At 39.4% G+C, this 20696-nt stretch overlaps 1 protein-coding gene across 1 annotated transcript; it reads left to right on the top strand.

Moving 5' to 3' along the window:
• The first annotated feature begins 18200 nt into the window (after window positions 1-18200).
• On the top strand, window positions 18201-20105 carry LOC107787480 (expansin-A10). The gene is made up of 4 exons (XM_016609063.2): window positions 18201-18338; window positions 18449-18583; window positions 18687-18975; window positions 19356-20105. Exons 2-4 carry the CDS (start codon window positions 18457-18459, stop codon window positions 19660-19662), a joined length of 723 nt encoding a protein of 240 aa, XP_016464549.1. The 5' UTR covers window positions 18201-18338; window positions 18449-18456; the 3' UTR covers window positions 19663-20105.
• The last annotated feature ends 591 nt before the right edge of the window (window positions 20106-20696 follow it).

Here is a 20696-nt window from a genome sequence, read left to right as displayed (position 1 = left end):
TTGGTTCACCTAGTGTTTCTACATGCTGGTTGTTGCCTTAACCACATTCAGTATTCTGGACCCTAACTCTCTGTATTTCATAGGCTCATATCTGCCGGGCGGATGCAACTTTATGTTATCGCGGTAGTTTATCTGAACTCAGTCCTTTCGACGCGATACATAAGTTTATGTACTGTAAAATTCATCAAAATTGCAACAAATTGTAGATATGAACCCATAAATTTTAAAATATGATGGGTTCATGCTAAGAATCTTAAATGCTTGAATCCAGATTTAATCCTGAAATTCGCCTATGCATATCTATGCGCATAACACATGCCTATTCACTAGCAGCTCTGTGCAGTTACATGACCATTACTTTTACTCCATCACTCCATCAGCCGACATTTTCTTTCCATTTTTGTTTGGGAGAAGAGTAAAAAATGCGTTTCCCTACCGTACATATATCTTGGTTTTACCTTTCTATTATAGTTTAGGATCATTCATACTTTTATCGTTAGCAAATCGTCCTTTGGACTTAATGTGAATAGAGCCCCAATTTTATAGCATAATGGAGTAATTTTAAACCATAGTCAATAGAAGAGAGGTAAATTTGAATATTTTTCCCGAAGTATTTTGACATATCGAGTCCATCCAATCTACGCTAGCGCTTCATTAAAGTTAAGAGCAAACACGAGAGTATTTTTTAACGACAAGAGTAATAAATGACCTCAAAGACCATATATAATTACTATGAACAAATTTAAAATCTTTATAGATAGAGCCAATTATTAATTCCCAACCGTAGGATGACTGGAATCCGATACAAAAATCAGTTAATAAAAGAATAGAAAAAGTGAGTGTAACCAAGCGTGAAATATAATTAAGATATTTTATGAGAAATAAATTTGGACCAATTCTTTTTGGTCTCTTCAGAAATCTTCAACAAGGAGTACTAAACTTTTCTCATTTATATGACTTTGTTTTTTGTTTTTTATTCTCTACTACTTCCTTTTTTTCTTGGTAAAGAAAATGTCGGTCTTAGGATGTGAGAGAAAGAGGATGCTTTTTCAGGTTGCTACTTGCTAATACTGGTGAAGTTCAAGCATTGCGTTCGAAGTTTGATCATAAATCGTAGCTAGATTTGGAATACAGCGTGATATTAATGGCATCATTAATTAACATATATAGTAATGGATTACAACTCTGAAAGTGGAGCCTCAAAACTACGTCAAAACATGGACAAGAAATTTCTCAAGTACGATAGGGAATTAAGAGCCAGTTGTAGTAAAGAAGTGGGATGATATGACATTCTAACTTCCTGAAATCACGTTTCTTTATAATTTTTAGTGAACAAGACAGTTGTGAGGGATAAAACAGTCTTAAATTCTTGACTATTGGTACTAGTATTGTCATTATTATTATTATTATTATTATTATTATTATTATTATTATTATTATTATTATTATTATTATTATTATTAAAGCAGAATTATCAATTATAATTGTATTGCATGTGTATTTGATATAATTAGTACAAAAATTGAAAAAGTTATATCGTTTTATACATGAATGGTAAAACACTTTTGAATCGTGATCGTATTTACTAAAAAAGGACTGCACTAAAAATTCATAACAATCTCAGTATTTAAGCTAAGAAATATAGAAGGAGAAGATAAATTATAAGAATTGTAAATGTTAGCTCAAGAAAATTATTATACGCATGAAAAATTAAAGAGTTTAACTTTATAAAGTGAAGAATTTAGATACATGTACCTTAATATATTCTTTGACAACCCCAAATCAAATTTAACGTTATAAAACTAACTTTTGTAGCTTATATATATTTTGTTTATTAATACATAAATCTTATTTATTAATCTTATTTATTAATATTGAATGTATTTATTTACCCAAAAAATGGATAGAGTTGAATTTATACGCAGTTCCGAGGATATGTGGCGTAACTTAACACAAAGTGTAAGGATAAATAGAAATGTAAATATAGATTGCAAAGAATGCGAAATAGATAAGATTGTTAGGAACAATGAATCTTAGGATTCAACAAATAGAATCAATCTAAGAAATCTGAAAGAACGATTCTTTAATGTAGAAGAATATAGTGCTTTTATTACAATATAAGCCTAAGAAAAACTTGTCTTACAGAAATGGTAACCAAGCCCTTTTATAGTGGAGGGATTTGGCTCTAAACATAATAAAATAAACATTCAGTGGGAGACCCATGATAAGTCAGCTTTTTCACAATTTCTGTCAAGATTCTCTCTAGTGAGATTGCAACGGCTTTTGTCTGCGAGCTCGATCTTGCTTAGAACCCTCGATTTTGGTTTGAGCTTGATTTCGACTCGAGCTCGTGATCTTGGTTCGAGCCCGATCCTGGCTCGATCCCTCGAATTGATTCGAGGTCAATATTGGTTGGTCTCTAGATTATCAGCATGATAGATCTACTCTACATCATGGTTCGATTTCGATTCAAGCTTGATAATGATATCGAACTCGACACGGATCGGCCTCCCCGGGTTCGAAGTTAATTTGTTCCACCTTCGAGATCTTACTTCGTTAGATCACCGTTCGAACTTGATCGGACGTGCTAAGGCCGAAATTTATTTCGACCGTATACAGATAGTCCCCTCGTTTCTCAGAAAGAATGTGGCGAGAAACGATGTGATTTTTTAATGGCTTGATCGGATTATAACCTAGCGTTTCCATCGGGTTCGACCATGACGCATCTGGTAGCTGTCCCGTCGGTTTAGTCTTTCAAGGCATTTAATGCATGTCAGGCAGTGGTCGGCCACCGCTGATACTGAACCGCCATCACTTGAACCTATAAATAACTCTTTCTTTTATCTTTTACCACTTTTACATCTTCTATCTTCCAAATTTTTCAAGTTCTTCTTCGTACTCTCCAACTTACCAGTAAATCTGTGATTTCTTTCTGCAAAAACTCTTCTTCAATTCTACCAAATCTTTGTCACTTTCTTCTATTCCTCACCTTTGAATTCGAAAATGGCGAAAATATCACAAATCATTCCTCAGAAAGAGAAGGCTTCATCTTCATAGTGTGCCGCCAATGAGACACCGGCAGAATCACGGCCTGAGAAGTGTGTTCCCGGGGCGTGTGTTCGTACTTCAGATTTTAAGATCGATAAAGGTTCATCGGTACCTGGCTGGTGTGAGCCGGTATCGAGGTACATGTGTTCGATAACCGAAAAGCACCTCAAACAGCTAAAGAAGGATTGCAATTGGGGTGAAAAAGAAATAATAATTCCTACCCCTGACGAAGATATCACTTCTTACGTGAAAGAGTTTTTAAATGTGTATACTTTCCCTTTTACTTTAGGTCCCCTCGATTCCGTTATCATTGATTTCTATCGTCAATACCAAATAACCCTAGGCCAGATCCACTCTTCTTTTTGGCGGATCGTTATCCTGATATGATATTTTGTAAGCAAAATCGAGGGGATGTCGTTCACCCTCGACCATCTTATCCGATTATACCGTGCTCGACTTTTTCGAGGAGGGTTAATAAAACTTCAGTGTCGGGCTACCAAGGCTCTATTCTCGAGTATTGACGAGGACATGGACCGGGGTTGGATGGGCAGGTTTGTTCGAGTAAGGACTTCGGACCTGATTCCGACTGAAAAGATGCCCTTTCTTGAGGAGTGGAATATGAAATGTAAGTGTGATCTTGCTGTTACTTCTACTTTGTTCTTTCATTTATTCTCTCATCGACACTCCTCTTTTTGTGATGTAGCGGTTCCCTAGATGCACGGAGCAGTTTCCGATCTCAAGAATTGGGTACGAGCCCTTGTTTCGACCTCCACATACGCCGAGCGCTCATGGCGTGATTTGTCAAAGGGTCGGTGGGAGGCCAAAAATCACGGTAAGCTCATTTCTCGTACTCTTTGATGATCCGAACGAGGTGGTTTTCAAAATATTTTATTAAGGTTTTCCATATGCAGGTTTGGGTAAAGACGCGGTTTTGAGGCCCTTGTCCAATGAGGAGGAAATTTCGGCCTCTGTTCCAAAGCCGGTGAAGGAAAAAAATGAAAAGAGCCTCCATTCCCGAAAATCCAAAACCGAAGAAGAGGATGGCTCATAAGCCGAACAAGAATGTCATTCCTTTGACCGTGGAATCCGTTCTACGTCTAAGGGATGAAGATGAAGAAGAAGAAGAAGAAGAAAACGATGAGTCCGCGCTGGTGGTCCGAATGAAGAGAACCACCGATGCCTCATCGGAGGCTGGATCGATGATGCTCTGCCTCGAACTGAGGATATACCGGAGAAAGATTCGGGTAGAGTCCCCGAACTATCGGATATTGAAAACGCATCTCATTGGAGTCAACGGGCAGGGGATATGTCACGCCCCAAACCTAGGAGCGAGACCAGCACCCGGTGTCTCACCTAACCTGGCGTACCAAATTGCGACTAAGGGACTTTGAACATATAATATCATAATTTGGCCATGGGGCCACTTTGCAAGACAATTTATGAAGCAAAATATAAAACTGAATGGAAACTAGCGCTAACTAAACATCAATATAAAACTAGGCCGACAAGGCCGTCATAGCTACTACAGCTGACAAACCACCAAATTATACATACTAGGCTTACAAGCCTAATATACTGCACTAACTAACAGGATATGTCTACAAGCCTCTACTGATAGATATATTATGATCGGAACAGGGCCCCGACCTACCCATAATATATATAAATACATACAGAAGATGTACACGAAAACCTAGACCCGATAACTTTGAAGGATGTGGAGCTTACCGATCAGGCTAAACTCTGGAAACACCTACTGAGGAGGTCTACCCGTCTGTCTATCTGAACCTGCATGCATGAAATGCAGCGTCCCCAGAAAAGGGATGTCAGTACAAAATAATGTACCGAGTACGTAAGGCAATAACATAACTGAAAACTGAAGCTGAACTGATAATATAATAACTGGAAGTAACTAGGAGTCAAAGATGATATGGAGATATACTTACCTGCTGATAGTGACTAAACTCCTTCAATATAGTAAGTAAAATAAATGTCCGGCCCTATAAGGCTCGGTACGTGTAACTGCTTGGCCGTAGTAGGCTCGCTCATAGGCACTCGGCCATACTGGGCTCTGTATCTCGGCCATCCTGGGCTCGCTCATAGGCGCTCGGCCACAGTAGGCTCGGTATATATAACTTACCATCTGATCAGAGGTTGCCCAATAGGGGGCTGCCCACCGATTATAGCTCGATGGTGGTGAAAATAGTTTAATACTGTATATATATAGAGACCCTCTGCTCTCTTGACCGAATAAAGACAAAACTAAACTGAATATGAAGTCCCGATAAGGGAGAATACTGTAACTTATGAGACTAGGATAGTGTATATAAATTCGGGAGTATGAGCTTCTCTTTATGCCTCGTTATCAAACACATGTAATTACGAGATCATGCCAAAATGAAGGAAGGGCTTAGCCTTAACATACCTTATCACAATCTTTCCAATCACCAAGTTGAACTTACCCCTTCGCACCTTAATCTACAACAACGATAATAATACTATCATTAAGTTACGAAAGGTACAACTATCGCACAACGAACGACAAGTTTATTTTGTATTAAAACGGGCAGCATCTCCCCTATAATCCTTACTTCCTCCAAATTCAAGATAACACCAACAATACAAGAACACAACAATATAAACATATATACATTATTTTTCATCCCTATATACTCCATCAAATACTACAAAACAGCCCAACACACTTCAATCTCTTCATACACAAAATGACCACCATAGTAGTGTCAAACGACCCGGAAATGTTACGACGAACGACCAGCCCACCACCCTACATTTATATGGTGTTTATACACCCCATTCCTCCTCCAAAACTCCACAAAACAGTAGATAAAATACGCAGCCCAACAGCAACACAAAACAATCCACAAAATAGTCCGCTACAAGTGAATAACTCAAACTCACGGCTTCGGATCACCGTCCCGTGAGTTCTTACAAGTATAGAACGACTTACCATGAATTTACAGCAGAAAAAATGGATGAAAGAGAGCAGTAAACTCACCTTATTTTTTGGATAACTCAGCTCCTATCTTGGTTCTTAAAACTCTAGGTTTTACCTCCAATTAGACTTGAAAGGGAGAGAAAATCAATTAGGGTTTGTGGGAAATTTTTGGGAGGATTTTTGCAGAGCTTATGTATGGTTATTATACTCTATTTTAAGTCTAATATATGAAGAAAATAGGCCTTTAAAAGTCCTCTTTGGACGACCCGAAATGGCCCATTTTTGGGCTTTCATTTAAGCAAGTAGGTGACACACCTACTTGTCACCTAGCAGCTTGCGCAGTATCGCAAAAATGCCCATATCTCACTACTCCGATGTCGTATTGACAAACGGTTTAATGAATTGGAAAATAGACTTATAGATCTTTAATTTTATGGGTGGAACACCTCATAACTCTAAGTATATTGGGAGAAAATTGCAGTTAGATTTGACCTAAAGTTTCAGTAAAACTTATGAGTGTAACTTGTGATGACTTTCATCAACTCTTTTTCCACAACTCGCTTGACATTAAAACATAACACACGGATCTCATACGACTAATATAAATCATAACATAATCTCCTTATCATGTTAATCACCCTAGTCTCACCCCAAAGGTACATGTTATAACATTCCCAACTTGTCGACTTTCGACGAAACATTGTTTTATTCAATTGCTTTAGCTTCTGAACCGTCCAACCCTCTTTGTACTTGTTGTTCATGATCTTCAATATTTGTAACCACAGAGTTAACATGATTAACTTACTTTATATACTTTTAAATAATATCTCATTTTTGGTCCTACATTAGTTTGCTTACGATGTATTTTTACGTACGAAAATATAAGGTGTAACAGGATATGACCGAAAGGGCCCTCGAACCCCTTCGAACCAAGGAGAATGCTCCAGGCAATTCATTTGGGGCAGCAACAATCGAGGATTCTCCTACCTTTCCCGCTTTTTCCGCAGGGGTGATTTGGGAAGCTCAAGCTCTGGGAGCCCTCGATCTAGACATGCCTCACGATGAAGAAGATTCCTTTCGTGACCTGTTTACCGGCATTGAGGACGTTGCCGGTGCTGGTGATGAATCAGATCTTTTTTACGGATTGCGGCAGGCTTTGAATCAGGTGAGCTTTTAAAATTATTTTGTCGGTACTATCTTTATGTTCATTTTTCGTTAACTTCGCTTCTTCTTTCTTTGTAGGCAGCGACAATTCATCGAGAACAATGTTCTCGATCCCAAAATGAGCTGCATCGATACGAGGCCGACCTACAACGGGCTACTGACGAGAGAAACTCCCTTAGACTCTCCTTAGGGCAAAGAGAAGAGGAAATAAAAGACCTCCGAGCTGAGCTGGCCAAGGCTTATCGAGATCAGACCGATTTTTCTGAGCATGTAACGATGCTTTTGAAAGCCTATGGGCTTGATACCGGAATAATAGCTAACATTTCGGTCTCACAGCTGCAGCAAAAAATTGAGATGATCGGGAAGCTTCGTGAGGAGGTCGACGTGATAAGAACGGAGTCTTTGCTGTGGAAAGAAGGTATGGACCGCTTTGCTGCAGAAAAAGAGACTGCTCGAGCACAGTTATCATCGTCCGAAACCCAACTTCAGAAAATGAAGGAAAAAGGCCTGGTTCAAGCAAGAAGAATTGAGGAGCTTGAGGTTCGGTTGGCCTCTGTACTTGCCAAGGCCGAATCTGATGCCGAAAAGGCAAAGGCCGATGCGGATGCGCTTGTGGCCATCTATCGGGCTGATACTGAAGCTTCCCAAGTCCAGGAAAGAGAGGCAGCCGAGTCCGCCGATACTCGAGCACATTGGGTCGCCGAACTTGCTAAGTGCCGATCCCGAAAGGAAACTCTCGAGGAGATCCATGCTCGTGGTTTCGATCTCGCTGAAGAGATAAAAAGGGCCAAAGAACTCGAAGCCGATGCTGAAGCTCTGGTTTCTGATGGCGATGATGATGACAATAATGATGATGATAGGAGAAAGAGCGGATTCGAGAATGGGGGGAGCCTGACCTTTGCTCATGACCGAGAAGTTTAGTTCTTAGTTTTTACGTTGTAATCACCCATGCAGATAAATTTGTATATAGATACATCCCTTTTTTTGCCGACTTGCTTCTGTTTTTGTTTCCTGTTTTGTGAGGACTTTATTCATGCCTTATGAATGTTTTCACAATGATTTAAATAACTTAACCAAATTTGGACTTCGTAGCCTCTGTAACCGAGCGAGCACTTACTCAAACTTAGAGCGATGTAGCCCTTAGGCTTATTAGTTGAATCAATGATTCGAGCTTGAAGAAATATAGCCTATAGGTGTAATGGTCGAGTAAGTGCTTGCTCGAACTCAAAATAAATGTAGCCCGTAGGCTTAGTAGTCGAGTGAATGATTCGAAATTAAAGCAATGTAGCCCGTAGGCGTAATGATCGAGTGAGCGCTTGATCAAACTCGAAATGAAAGTAGCCCGTAGGCTTAGTCGAGTGAATGATTCGAACTCGAAGCAATGTAGCCCGTAGGCGTAATGGTCGAGTGAGCATTTGCTCGAACTAGAAATAAAAGTAGCCCGTAGGCTTAGTCGAGTGAATGATTCGAACTCGAAGTAATGTAGCCTGTAGGCATAATGGTCGAGTGAGCGTTTGCTCGAACTCAAAATAAAAGTAGCCCATAGGCTTAGTCGAGTGAATGATTTGAACTCAAAGTAATGTAGCCCGTAGGCGTAATGATCGAGTGACCGCTTGCTCGAACTCGAAATAAAGTAGCCCATAGGCTTAGTCGAGTGAATGATTCGAACTCGAAGTAAAGTAGCCCATAGGCATAATGGTCGAGTGAGCATTTGCTCGAACTCGAAATAAAAGTATCTCGTTGGCTTAGTCAAGTGAATGATTCGAACTCGAAGTAATGTAGTCCGGGTATTGATGGTAATTTTTCTTAACACTAAGTCACCAGGCTTGAAATAGCGGAGCTTGGTTCTTCGATTATAATATCTTTCAATTCGCTGCTTTTGGGCGGCCAATTGGACGAGAGCAGCTTCTCGTCTTTCGTCCGATAGTTCGAGGCTGGTATTCATAGCCTCGTTATTTGATTCTTCCATCGCGAATCGAAATCTGGCACTGGGTTCACCAACTTCGACTGGTATCAATGCTTCGGACCCATATACTAAGGAGAATGGGGTTGCCCCGTACTAGATTTTGACGTCGTCCGATATGCCCAAAGGACTTCGGGCAAGATTTCTCTCCATTTCCCTTTAGCGTCGTTCAACCTCTTCTTTAAGTTTTGAATAACAGTTTTGTTCATTGATTCAGCCTGTTCATTCCCACTGGGGTGGTATGGCATCGATAGTATCCTTCTTATCTTGTGGTTTTCGAGGAATCTTGTTACTTTGCTGCCAACGAATTATTTTTCATTGTCACACACTATTTCGGCGGGTATCCCGAATCGGCATATGGTATGATCCCAAATAAAGTCTATAACTTCTTTCTCTCTTATTTTCTCGAACGCATGTGCTTCAACCCATTTAGAAAAATAGTCAGTCATAAATAAAATGAATTTAGCTTTACCTGGGGTCGATGGCAGAGGGCCGACGATATCCATTCCCCACTTCATGAACGGCCATAGGGATAGGACTGAGTGGAGTTGCTCTCCGGGTTGGTGGATCATCGGTGCAAAACTTTGACATTTGTCACATTTACGAATAAATTCCTTCGCATCTTTACCCATATCTATCCAATAATACCCTGCTCTGATTATTTTTCAAACTAATGTATCGGCTCCAGAGTGATTCCCGTAAGTACCCTCGTGCACTTCCCGTAGGATGTAATCGGTATCTCCCGGACCCAAGCATACTGCCAACGGTCCATTGAATGTTCTTCAGTACAATGTTCCGTCCGAAGCCAACGTGAATCGAGCAGCTTTAGTCCGTAGGAATCTGAAATCTTTAGGGTCCGATGGGAGTTTTTTGCTCTTCAAGTATTCAATATACTTGTTTCTCCAATCTCAGGTTAAGCTTGTAGAATTTATTTCGGTGTGACCTTCTTTGATTACCGATCTCGAAAGTTGAACAACATTCCCCGAGCCCGAGTCATCTACCTCGACCGACGACCCCAAATTCACAAGCGCGTCAGCCTTATTATTCTGTTCCCGTGGTACATGCCGTAAAGTCTATTGTTTGAAATGGTGTAAAGTGACAAGCAGTTTACCTAAATACCTTTGCATTCTACCTTCTCGAACTTCGAAGGTTTTGTTTACTTGACTCACCACCAGCAAGGAGTCGCAATTAGCTTCAATAACTTCTGCTCCCAAGTTCCTAGCTAGCTCGAGACCTGCAATCATGGCTTCATACTCGGCCTCGTTGTTAGTCAACCTGATAGTTTTAATAAATTGCCTAATAGTGTTACCCGTGGGTGGTTTCAAAACTATGCCCATCCTGGACCCTTTCACTTTCGAAGCCCCGTCCGTAAAAAGGATCCATACCCCCGATGATGTACCTGATTTCAACAAAAGTTCTTTTTCGACTTCGGGTATGAGGGTTGGTGTGAAATCGGCCACGAAGTCTGCTAAAATTTGAGACGTGATGGTCGTACGAGGTTGATATTCGATATCGTACCCACTGAGTTCGACGGCCCATTTGGCCAGTCGGCCTGATAACTCGGGTTTGTGCAAAATATTACGAAGCGGGTAAGTGGTTAACACACATATGGGATGACATTGAAAGTACGACCTTAACTTCCTAGAGGCACTTATTAGTGCAAGTTCCAATTTTTCTAGGAGCGGATATCTAGTTTCCGCTTCTCCTAAGGTTCAACTCATATAATAAACGGGGAATTGCGTACCTTGCTCTTCTCGAACTAGGACACTGCTTATGGCAACTTCTAATACTGCCAAGTACAAACAGAGTTTTTCGTCTGGTTTTGGAGTGTGAAGTAGTGGTGGGCTTGATAGATATCGCTTTAGTTCCTCTAATGCTTGTTGGCACTCCGAGATCCAAGCAAAATCATTCTTCTTTTTGAGTAGAGAGAAAAATTTGTGACTTTGGTCAGATGATCTTGAAATGAACCGGCCTAAGGCTGCAATCTGATCTGTTAGCCTTTGTACGGCCTTCACGCTGTCCACAATGACGATGTCTTCGATGGCCTTGATTTTATCGGGGTTAATCTCTATTCCTCGATGTGACGCCATGAAGCCGAGGAACTTGCCCGAACCGACCCCGAAAGCACATTTTTTGAGATGAAGCTTCATGTTGTATTTTCTCAAAATTTCGAACGTTTCCTGCAAATGGGTCAAATGGTCGTCTACGCGTAGGGATTTAACTAGCATGTCATCAATATAAACTTCCATTGATTTTCCTATTTATTCTTCGAATATTTTATTTACTAGGCGTTGGTAAGTAGCCCCTGCATTCTTTAGCCCGAAGGGCATCACATTATAACAATATGTTCCATATTTGGTGACAAATAAAGTCTTTTTCTAGTCTTCTGGGTTCATCCGGATTTGATTATACCCGAAATAGGCATCGAGAAAAGTGAGGATCTCGTGGCCGGCCGTGGCATCGATCATGCGATCGATGTTGGGCAGCGGAAAAGAATCTTTGGGGCATGCTTTGTTTAAATCCTTATAGTCCACACACATTCTAAGTTTGTTCTCTTTTTTACGGACTACAACTACGTTGGCTAACCATTCGGGATATTTCACCTCCCGAATGGACCTTACTTTGAGAAGCTTGGTTACCTCGTCCTTTATGAATGCGTGCTTTCCTTCAGACTGGGGTCTTCTCTTTTGCTTCACCAGTCTGAACCTGGGGTCCAAACTTAGCCGATGCATTGTTATGTCCGGCGGGATCCCTGTTATATCTAAATGGGACCAGGCAAAACAATCAATGTTATCGATAAGAAATTGAACGAGTTTCTTCCTGTGTTCGGGGCTCAACCCCATTCCCAAGTATACCTTTCGCTCGGGCCAGTGCTCGATTAATATGACTTGCTCTAGTTCCTCGATTATTTATTTGGTGGCGTCAGAGTCATCGAGAATCACGAAAGATCGAGGGACCCTTTGATCATCATCCTCTTCGATTTTCTGGTTGTCTGCCTGGGTTGAAGCCGATGTCTGTGATTGCTATTTGGTGTCCCATTCTCCTTTCAGGCCCGATCCTTTTATCGACAAAGGTGAGGACATTGGTTTAGCTTCGTCGACGGCGAACATTTCCTTTACGGCAGGTTATTCTCCGTACACCGTTTTGACACCTCTCGATGTCGGGAATTTGAGGGCCTGGTGTAGGGTCGAAGGTACAGCTCTCATGTTGTGGATCCATAGCCTTTCGAAAAGGGCGTTGTATCTCATATTGCCTTCGTTCACATGAAACTTTGTTTCTTGGATGGTTCCGACCACGTTTATTGATAGGATTATCTCGCCTTTGGTGGTTTCACATGCCATATTGAACCCATTTAGAACCAGAGTTGCGGGTACGATCTGATCCTGTAGGCCGAGCTGCTCTACTACCTTCAATCGGATGATATTGGCCGAGCTACCTGGATCGATTAACACACGCTTAATTTTAGTTTTATTCATGAGTACGGATATTACCAGTGCGTCATTATGAGGTTGGATGACCCCTTCTGCATCTTCATCATCAAAGGACAAAGTCCCCATGGGTACGTAATCTTGAGTCCGAGATCGCTTTTCCCTCACAATCGATGTTTTAGTGCGTTTAAGCACTGGTCCCTGAGGGGTATCGATGCCACCGATGATCATGTGGATGACGTGCTGCGGTTCTTCTTGCTCGTTTTGCTTGCTAAAATCCCTGTTTTTAAAATGGTCCTTCGCCCTATCACTCAGAAATTCCCTAAGGTGCCTTTTGTTAAATAAGAGGGCTATTTCCTCTCTTAGTTGCTTGAAATCTTGAGTTCTGTGGCCATGGGTACCATGATATTCGCACGTTTGATTGAGATTTCTTCGGGCAGGATCGGTCTACATGGGTCGAGGCCATTTAGTGTCTTTGATGCGTCCGATGGCCGACACAATAGCGGATGCACCAACGCTGAAGTTATATTCTGATAATCGAGGTGCTTCTATAGGATCGACATATTTATCGAAGCCGCTCTTACTCATAAGTCCCCGATAATTTTGCCCTCGATCAATCCTTCGATTGTTCTGAACTGCATTGCGTGCTGAACCGTTGTTCACCCGATCTGCGACGTACGGTTGATATCGGTCTCTGTTTGACCTTTATTCTCTGTCGATCTCCTTTTGGTTTTTAGTAACTGTCCCGTTCTGATGCACGGGTCCGTACGAAGCTCCCAACTGATCATCCTCGACCCTAATTTTCGATTGGTATCCATTTTGTACATCTGCCCAAGTTATCGCTGGATACTCAATCAAATTTTGTTTCAGCCGATGTGATGCTGTCGAGCTTAGCTCGTTCAACCCTTGGATGAAAGCTTGTACGGCCCAATCATCTGTGACCGGTGGTAATTCCATGCGTTCTATTTGAAATCGGGATACGAATTCCCTCAGCATTTCATTCTCCCTTTGCTTTACTTTGAAGAGGTCTAATTTCCTTGTTGCAACCTTTATGGCACCAGCATGTGCCTTTACGAACAAATCTGCTAACATGGCAAAAGAATCGATGGAATTCGGTGGTAAATTGTGATACCAGATCATCGCTCCCTTCGAGAGGGTCTCCCCGCACTTTTTCAACAACGCGGATTCGATCTCATCGTCCTCCAAATCGTTGCCTTTTATGGCACATATGTAAGAGGTGACATGTTCGTTAGGATCGGTCGTACCGTTATATTTGGGAATTTCGGGCATACGGAATTTTTTGGGGATTGGCTTTGGCGCCGCACTCGACGGAAAAGGCTTTTGTATGAATTTTTTCGAATTAAGCCCCTTTATCATTGGTGGAGCCCCCAGGATTTGATCGACCCTGGCATTGTACGTTTTCACCCTCTTGTCGTTGGCTTCGACTCATTTTGTGAGTTCCTCAAGAAATTTAGTAATTGCGGGAGTAGTCCTCGATTCTTGCTCGTTAGATTTCACTATGGCGGGCTCTGTTCCGGGGGTGACTTCTCGAAGTGGATTGGAATCTGGCCTGCTTTGTGCGCGAGTTTGGCTCTGTAGCTGAGCTATCGCTACTTGTTGGGCTTGTAGCATCTCGAAGATCATACGTAAGCTGGCCCCGATTTCCCTCGCGTTTTGGGTGTCTCGGGCTACGGATCGAGTACCGCCCTGAATGCTTCTTTCCGGTTCGGAACGCTGATTCGCCTCCAAAGCATCCAATGATATTTTGGCTCGAATTTCGGGTACTTCGATTCGAGCCTCGGTGCCATCGTTAATTGGCCTTCCGGCCCCTGGTGCCAAGTTGTTGGTTTCATCTTGAAGGCCGGCTTTGTTATCGATCGGTGAAGCCATTTGATTGGTGGTTATTCGTAGCTGATCCGAAATTCAAGATGTTTTCGGAAATAAGCACAAAGCACAATGGCATATTTTTTCAGATTTGTATCAAATAATCACTGTTATCCTCGGCTCCACGGTGGGCGCCAAACTGTTTACCCAAAAAATGGATAGAGTTGAATTTATACGCAGTTCCGAGGATATGTGGCGTAACTTAACACAAAGTGTAAGGATAAATAGAAATGTAAATATAGATTGCAGAGAATGCAAAATAGATAAGGTTGTTAGGAATAATGAATCTTAGAATTCAACAAATAGAATCAATCTAAGAAATCTGAAAGAACGATTCTTTACTGTAGAAGAATATAACGCTTTTATTACAATGTAAGCCTGAGAAAAACTTGTCTTACAGAAATAGTAACCAAGCCCTTTTATAGTGGAGGGATTTGGCTCTAAGCATAATAAAATAAACATTCAGTGGGAGACCCATGATAAATCAGCTTTTCCACAATTTCTGCCAAGATTCTCTCTAGTGGGATTGCAACGGTTTTTGTCTGCGAGCTCGATTTTGGTTTGAGCTTGATTTCGACTCGAGCTCATGATCTTGGTTCGAGCCCGATCCTGGCTCGAGCCCTCGAATTGATTCGAGGTCAATGTTGGTTGGTCTCTAGATTATCAGCATGATAGATCTACTCTGCATCATGGTTCGATTTCGATTCGAGCTTGATAATGATATCGAACTCGACACGGATCGGCCTCTCCGGGTTCGAGGTTAATTTGTTCCACCTTCGGGATCTTATTTCGATAGATCACCGTTCGAACTCGATCAGACGTGCTAAAGCCAAAATCTATTTCGACCGTATACAGTATTATTAATATAACTTTTAAGGGCATAAAAGTCCAATAATATTATAGGATCATTTTGGTAATTCACGCTCAACTTTTGATCGTCATATTACAATGATGATTAAGGATTAGTGGTAAATGATCATGTGATGAATGACTTTATGTCACTTTCTTTTGAAACCCCAGTTTGCACATGAAAAAGGCACAATCATGTGCCATTACTTTCGCCTTGAACTAATCCACTAATACTCTTATGATTAGGAATTGAGCATTATCTTTTGTTCAGCTGCTTATGTTAATTAGTCAAGATCAACATGTATTAATGCTGGACGTCTGTTTACAGTAAAACTGGTAATTAATCATTAAGAAAATAATTACTTTGGAATCCCTCTAGGCTCTATCTGTACAAGGGAGTTTCGCTTTAGCTAATGACGTTGCCCAAAGCTTTTACTCTCATTATTATGCTCTCTAATTACAGGAAAAATAATTATTTCAAAAATGCCAGATGTTGGAATTTTTAAACTGTCAGAAATTTAAAAAAAAAAGTGATCTCCTACTAGTAGTAAGTAAAAACAGCTTCATAGATGTGTTAACATCGAACGGAACAAGAAGAAGGAAAACACCAAACATAACAATAAAACGTCCGATATCGTACGTCCAATCAGGTGAAAATTGGAAGAGTTCTTCCGGGTAAGTACTTTTGTTACTCCTCTAATTTAATTTAAATGACACAACTTTCTTATTAGTCCGTTTAAAAAAAAATGACACATATATATTTGAAAATAATTTAATTTTAAATTTTTCATATGCCCACTTCACCTTTAATTAGAAATTTTTATAGCCACAAAAATGTCATGATCCCACAAAACTTTTGTCCCTTAAGCTTTTAGAACTACATATTTTAATTTTTTTTCTTAAACTTTGTGTCAAATTAAACTATATCATTTAAATTGATTACTTCCTTTCATCACCCGAACAAGGACTTGGGCAGGAAGTGTATATCACACATGAGTATCTTTGAGTTCAACCGAATCAATTGCTTTTCGTTGAAACAATGTATACATATGAAATACATAAAAGAAAAACGTATGGATTACTCGTTTTGAACCAACTAACTGTTGATTCTGAATATGCTTCAATTCAGTGTGCACCCTCAAATCAAGTGTCAACATTGTGGACGCAGTGTTGCCACAAATTTCTAGTAGATAATGTGGCTCAATTTTTGAATTTATCTGTCATTTAGTAACATCTCTCTTAGCTAAATTTGCATGACCAGATAACTATATTAAATGTGAAGTAATAAATTTTCACTTATAAATATTTAGAGCAGTGATGTTCATTAGTCAACAATATGGTCTGAGCTGGTTGTCCAGTGTAGATGTAGAAAAGTGAAAACCTCAATGTCAAAGTTTCTTTTCCTGCTGTTTGAGACTTTGAAACGATGTGGAAAATATATAAAAAATATGTATGTACTGTGTACTGCCTACAGGTGAAGCTATCTTGTCTTAGGTTTCTCATTTGCCTGGAAAAGAAAGATTTTCATTTTCTGGCAAATCCGTAATCAGTGGAAGACTTTCTGGGAAAATGATGGATAAGACCTCAAAATCTCCTCGTTAGATATGCTGGGTTCTCATGTCTGATTCTTATGCTTATATTTTCTTGGTCAACACTATTTACTTAACCCAACTACCTCGCAGAAAAAATTAAACTCCAATTACTTTAGACTTTAAGTTCATTTTCCAATTATTATTTTGTTAGGTGCAATTTTCTATTTCGAGATTGGAAATTCAGAAAATTTTGGGCGAATTAACTTGTGTTGTTAGATAATTGGATTCTTCATTCCCTTCAACATTCTAGAGATAATAAAAGTATGTTGCTCCGGCATTAGCGGAAGGATTGCAGTTACGTGTATCCTGCGTATTAATTATACCAAACGAATATATCATGTGAAAATCAATCAAAAGGAAATGAGGAATAATCTTGTTATCTTCAAGACATAGTTGTCTAAGCTCCACCTCTCTTTTCTTGAAAATGGAATCCTATATTAAGCTTTTTTAACTTTGAAATCGACAACTCAAGCTCTTAACAATCCAGTAACATCTTCTTTTTGCTGTCGTGTTTAGGTCAATTTTAGTATACTCCAACTATTTCACCGGATAACTGCAATTAGCTTTCAGCAGCACAAATAATGGCTACCACTATCCATCAATACTTAATCAAATAAAATGGAATCATCTACTCCCTTTAGTGTACTTTAATTGATTTTTTACAAGTTTTCATACATATTAAGAAATTCATATTTTAGCATTAATTAACAATGAAATTAATCATATTAACCTTAATTTATTCATCGGACGTACAACAAATATTTCTAAGTTCTTTACTCCAGAGGTAACTTTAAAAAAAAAAGTTAATTTCTTCTTGATATCTGAAAAAATTAAATATTATGGACCAAATAAAAAGAGGCCAAAAATTCAAATAAAGTGGACCGGAGATATTTTTGTCAAATACTGGAATTTGAACTCGTATCTCATGATTTTCACCAATTTACTCTATATGATAATTAGTCACACAATTAAATGCAAAAATCTGGTAATTACATCTTAAAACAGGATTAACGAATCTGATAAGAGATGAAGCCGGTTAGTGATATGGTTCCCAGTTGTTTTCCATCTTCTTTAAAAGTTAGTAATGCTATGTAGCCCTACTCTATAGAGAGCAATTAGCCATAACCAATCACAATTGTACTAGTCTACTGTCGACCTCATTCCTGAATGGACTACTTCTATACCACGCGGCTTTCCTTTCCGGAGAAAACAAAACTTCTATATTTTCAATTTTAATTACCATATAGTATTAAAATAGTACTGGTCAGTTTTACAATTTTATGGTCCCAAGCTACAGTAAGGAACTTGGCAGTTGGTCAGCTTAATTTAATATTGGACCTTTGATTTTAAGTCCCAAACCACCCGTTTAGTTCCTCTATTTATTCTCCACGAGTGCAGATATCTTCCCTTCATTACCTCACTTTTCTTTTAAGTCAAGCAAACACATACTCGTGAGTCATTTTTCCATCTTCTTGTTTTATTTCTCTTTCAACTTTTCTAGCATATAATTAAGTAGATCACTAATTTCATTAGCACTAAACTGTCATTCCCTCCCCTGCAGGTTAAATAATGGCTATTTTAATACTTCTGTTTATGGGAATTTCCCTCATGTTTCAATCTGTTCATGGCTATTATGGTGGCTGGATCAATGCACACGCAACTTTTTACGGTGGAGGCGATGCTTCTGGAACTATGGGTACGATAATGGAAGAATTTTTACACTATCAGATTTAAGCTTAGGTTTTTTATCCTTAGTCATATAGTAGGTATAATTCTAAAATGCTCTGAAATTTTCACAGGTGGGGCTTGTGGATATGGAAATCTATACAGCTCAGGCTATGGGACGAACACTGCTGCGTTGAGCACGGCGTTGTTCAACAATGGTTTGAGTTGTGGAGCATGTTTTCAGCTAAGGTGTGTGAATGCTCGACAGTACTGCTTGCCGGGAACCATTACTGTCACAGCCACAAATTTCTGCCCACCAGGTGGTTGGTGTGACCCTCCAAATCACCATTTTGATCTCTCTGAGCCTGTCTACTTGCGCATTGCTCAATATAGATCTGGCATCGTTCCTGTTGCCTACCGAAGGTAATTCAATACTACTATGTATACAGTATACTGAATAGACCGGAAAGTGTCATTGTTGATCGGGAAAAAGTCCAAATTTACCCTTTTCACCATACGAATTATCGTCATTTTCTAATGACGTCCATATGGACGTCCTCAAGAGCATAACGAAAGATAAAATTAAGATACTCTCTATGGTGCATAATAAGTGATTTTTTGGCATTTTTATTGTGGTCCGTGTCCTTTTTATCCTTTTCACCGTACGAATTATTCTTTTAGGTCAGATTAAAAGGAAAATTAGGTTAGAGGGAGTACTAATCTTAAATTTCTTGAATACGTGCATCGTTTACAGGGAGGAGCTAAGCTTAATTAATTTTCTTGAGTATGTACATCTATTGCAGGGTACCTTGCAGAAGAAGGGGAGGAATTAGATTTACGATCAATGGGCATTCTTACTTCAACTTGGTACTTGTGACCAATGTTGGGGGTGCAGGAGATGTACGATCATTGTACATCAAGGGTTCAAGAACTCAGTGGCAACCAATGTCAAGAAATTGGGGCCAAAATTGGCAGAACAACGCTTACCTCAATGGCCAAAGCTTGTCCTTCAAAGTCACCACAAGTGATGGTCGCACTGTTGTTTCTTATAATGCAGCTCCTCATTCCTGGTCCTTTGGCCAGACATTTACTGGAGGCCAGTTCCGTTAGAACCCAAAATCTTTTGCAAAAATATTAAAATTTTTAAAGTATAGTGCTTACTATATATTTAATTTAAATATTATTCCAAGAGTTGGCCTTAATTTGAGGGCTTTTACTCACCATAATTTAAGAAAGAAAAAAAATCTGGGAAAAGCGCAATTTGCACTTTTTGCTTGGCCATTCAATTGTGGAAGAAAAGGAATTGATGCGGCCTACTTTTTTTTGGGGTGGTTATTGACGTTTAGGGAGAGGCGGTTGTGAGCTTTTACTGCCCAACTTTATAGTAATAGCATTACAATATTGTGTGCATAGAAAAAACATATCTACCTTTTTTACTGTAAAAGAGCTAAGCACTAATTATGCTGAGTATATGTATGTACCAATTGTCTAGACTATTTGTTTGTAAGGACAAATGCTAGTACTATAATAAAAAGAAACTCCAAGTTGTATTAGGTGTAATGTCTTGTAAAGGGCAATCTCTCCACCTTACAATTTCTTAAAGGTTATGGTGTATTTTTCTTCTTTCTTTTTTGGTTATGGCGTATTTTTCTTCTTTCTTTTTTGGTTATGGCCTATTTTTCTTCTTTATTTTTTGGTTGTGTTGATATGGGAAAGTTTGATTATAACTATAACAATAATTATGCCCCAATCTCAAACAAATTAAATAACAAATAACTTCAATCTAGGCAAATTAAAGTCTGATATATGGATTCTTACTGTTCATTTTCTTTATTTACTTCTGTCCCTTCTCACAATTTTAAAATAGGAAGAAGTTTAGCAAAGAGATGCTAGTTGAGCTATATGTCATAGGATCATAGCTCATAGTGTTTGAAGAGAATACCCGGCGAAGATAAATTTTTATATTGATAGTTTGGAATGAGAAACATAAGGTTAAAAAGTCGTTGCTCCTTTCGCTAATGAGTAAATAAAAAAAAGTTATGAAAGAAAATTAATTATATCAGTAAAGACTAAAAAAATTATGTTCCTTTTAAAAACATATACTAATCGTATGTGCAGCGGCTGGTCTAGTTACTTACAGTGGG

Source organism: Nicotiana tabacum, chromosome 17 (genome assembly GCF_000715075.1).
Source record: "Nicotiana tabacum cultivar K326 chromosome 17, ASM71507v2, whole genome shotgun sequence".
Taxonomy (NCBI): Eukaryota; Viridiplantae; Streptophyta; class Magnoliopsida; order Solanales; family Solanaceae; genus Nicotiana; species Nicotiana tabacum.
Note: the sequence above shows the minus strand (reverse complement) of the source record. Positions and strands in the feature narration are given on the sequence as shown.

Excerpts from the sequence above, each read along its gene's own strand:
- LOC107787480 (XM_016609063.2), top strand. The coding sequence starts at position 18,457 with ATGGCTATTTTAATACTTCTGTTTATGGGAATTTCCCTCATGTTTCAA. Across the intron at positions 18,584-18,686 it reads CGATGCTTCTGGAACTATGG|GTGGGGCTTGTGGATATGGA; the intron begins GTACGATAATGG and ends AAATTTTCACAG. Across the intron at positions 18,976-19,355 it reads GTTCCTGTTGCCTACCGAAG|GGTACCTTGCAGAAGAAGGG; the intron begins GTAATTCAATAC and ends CATCTATTGCAG.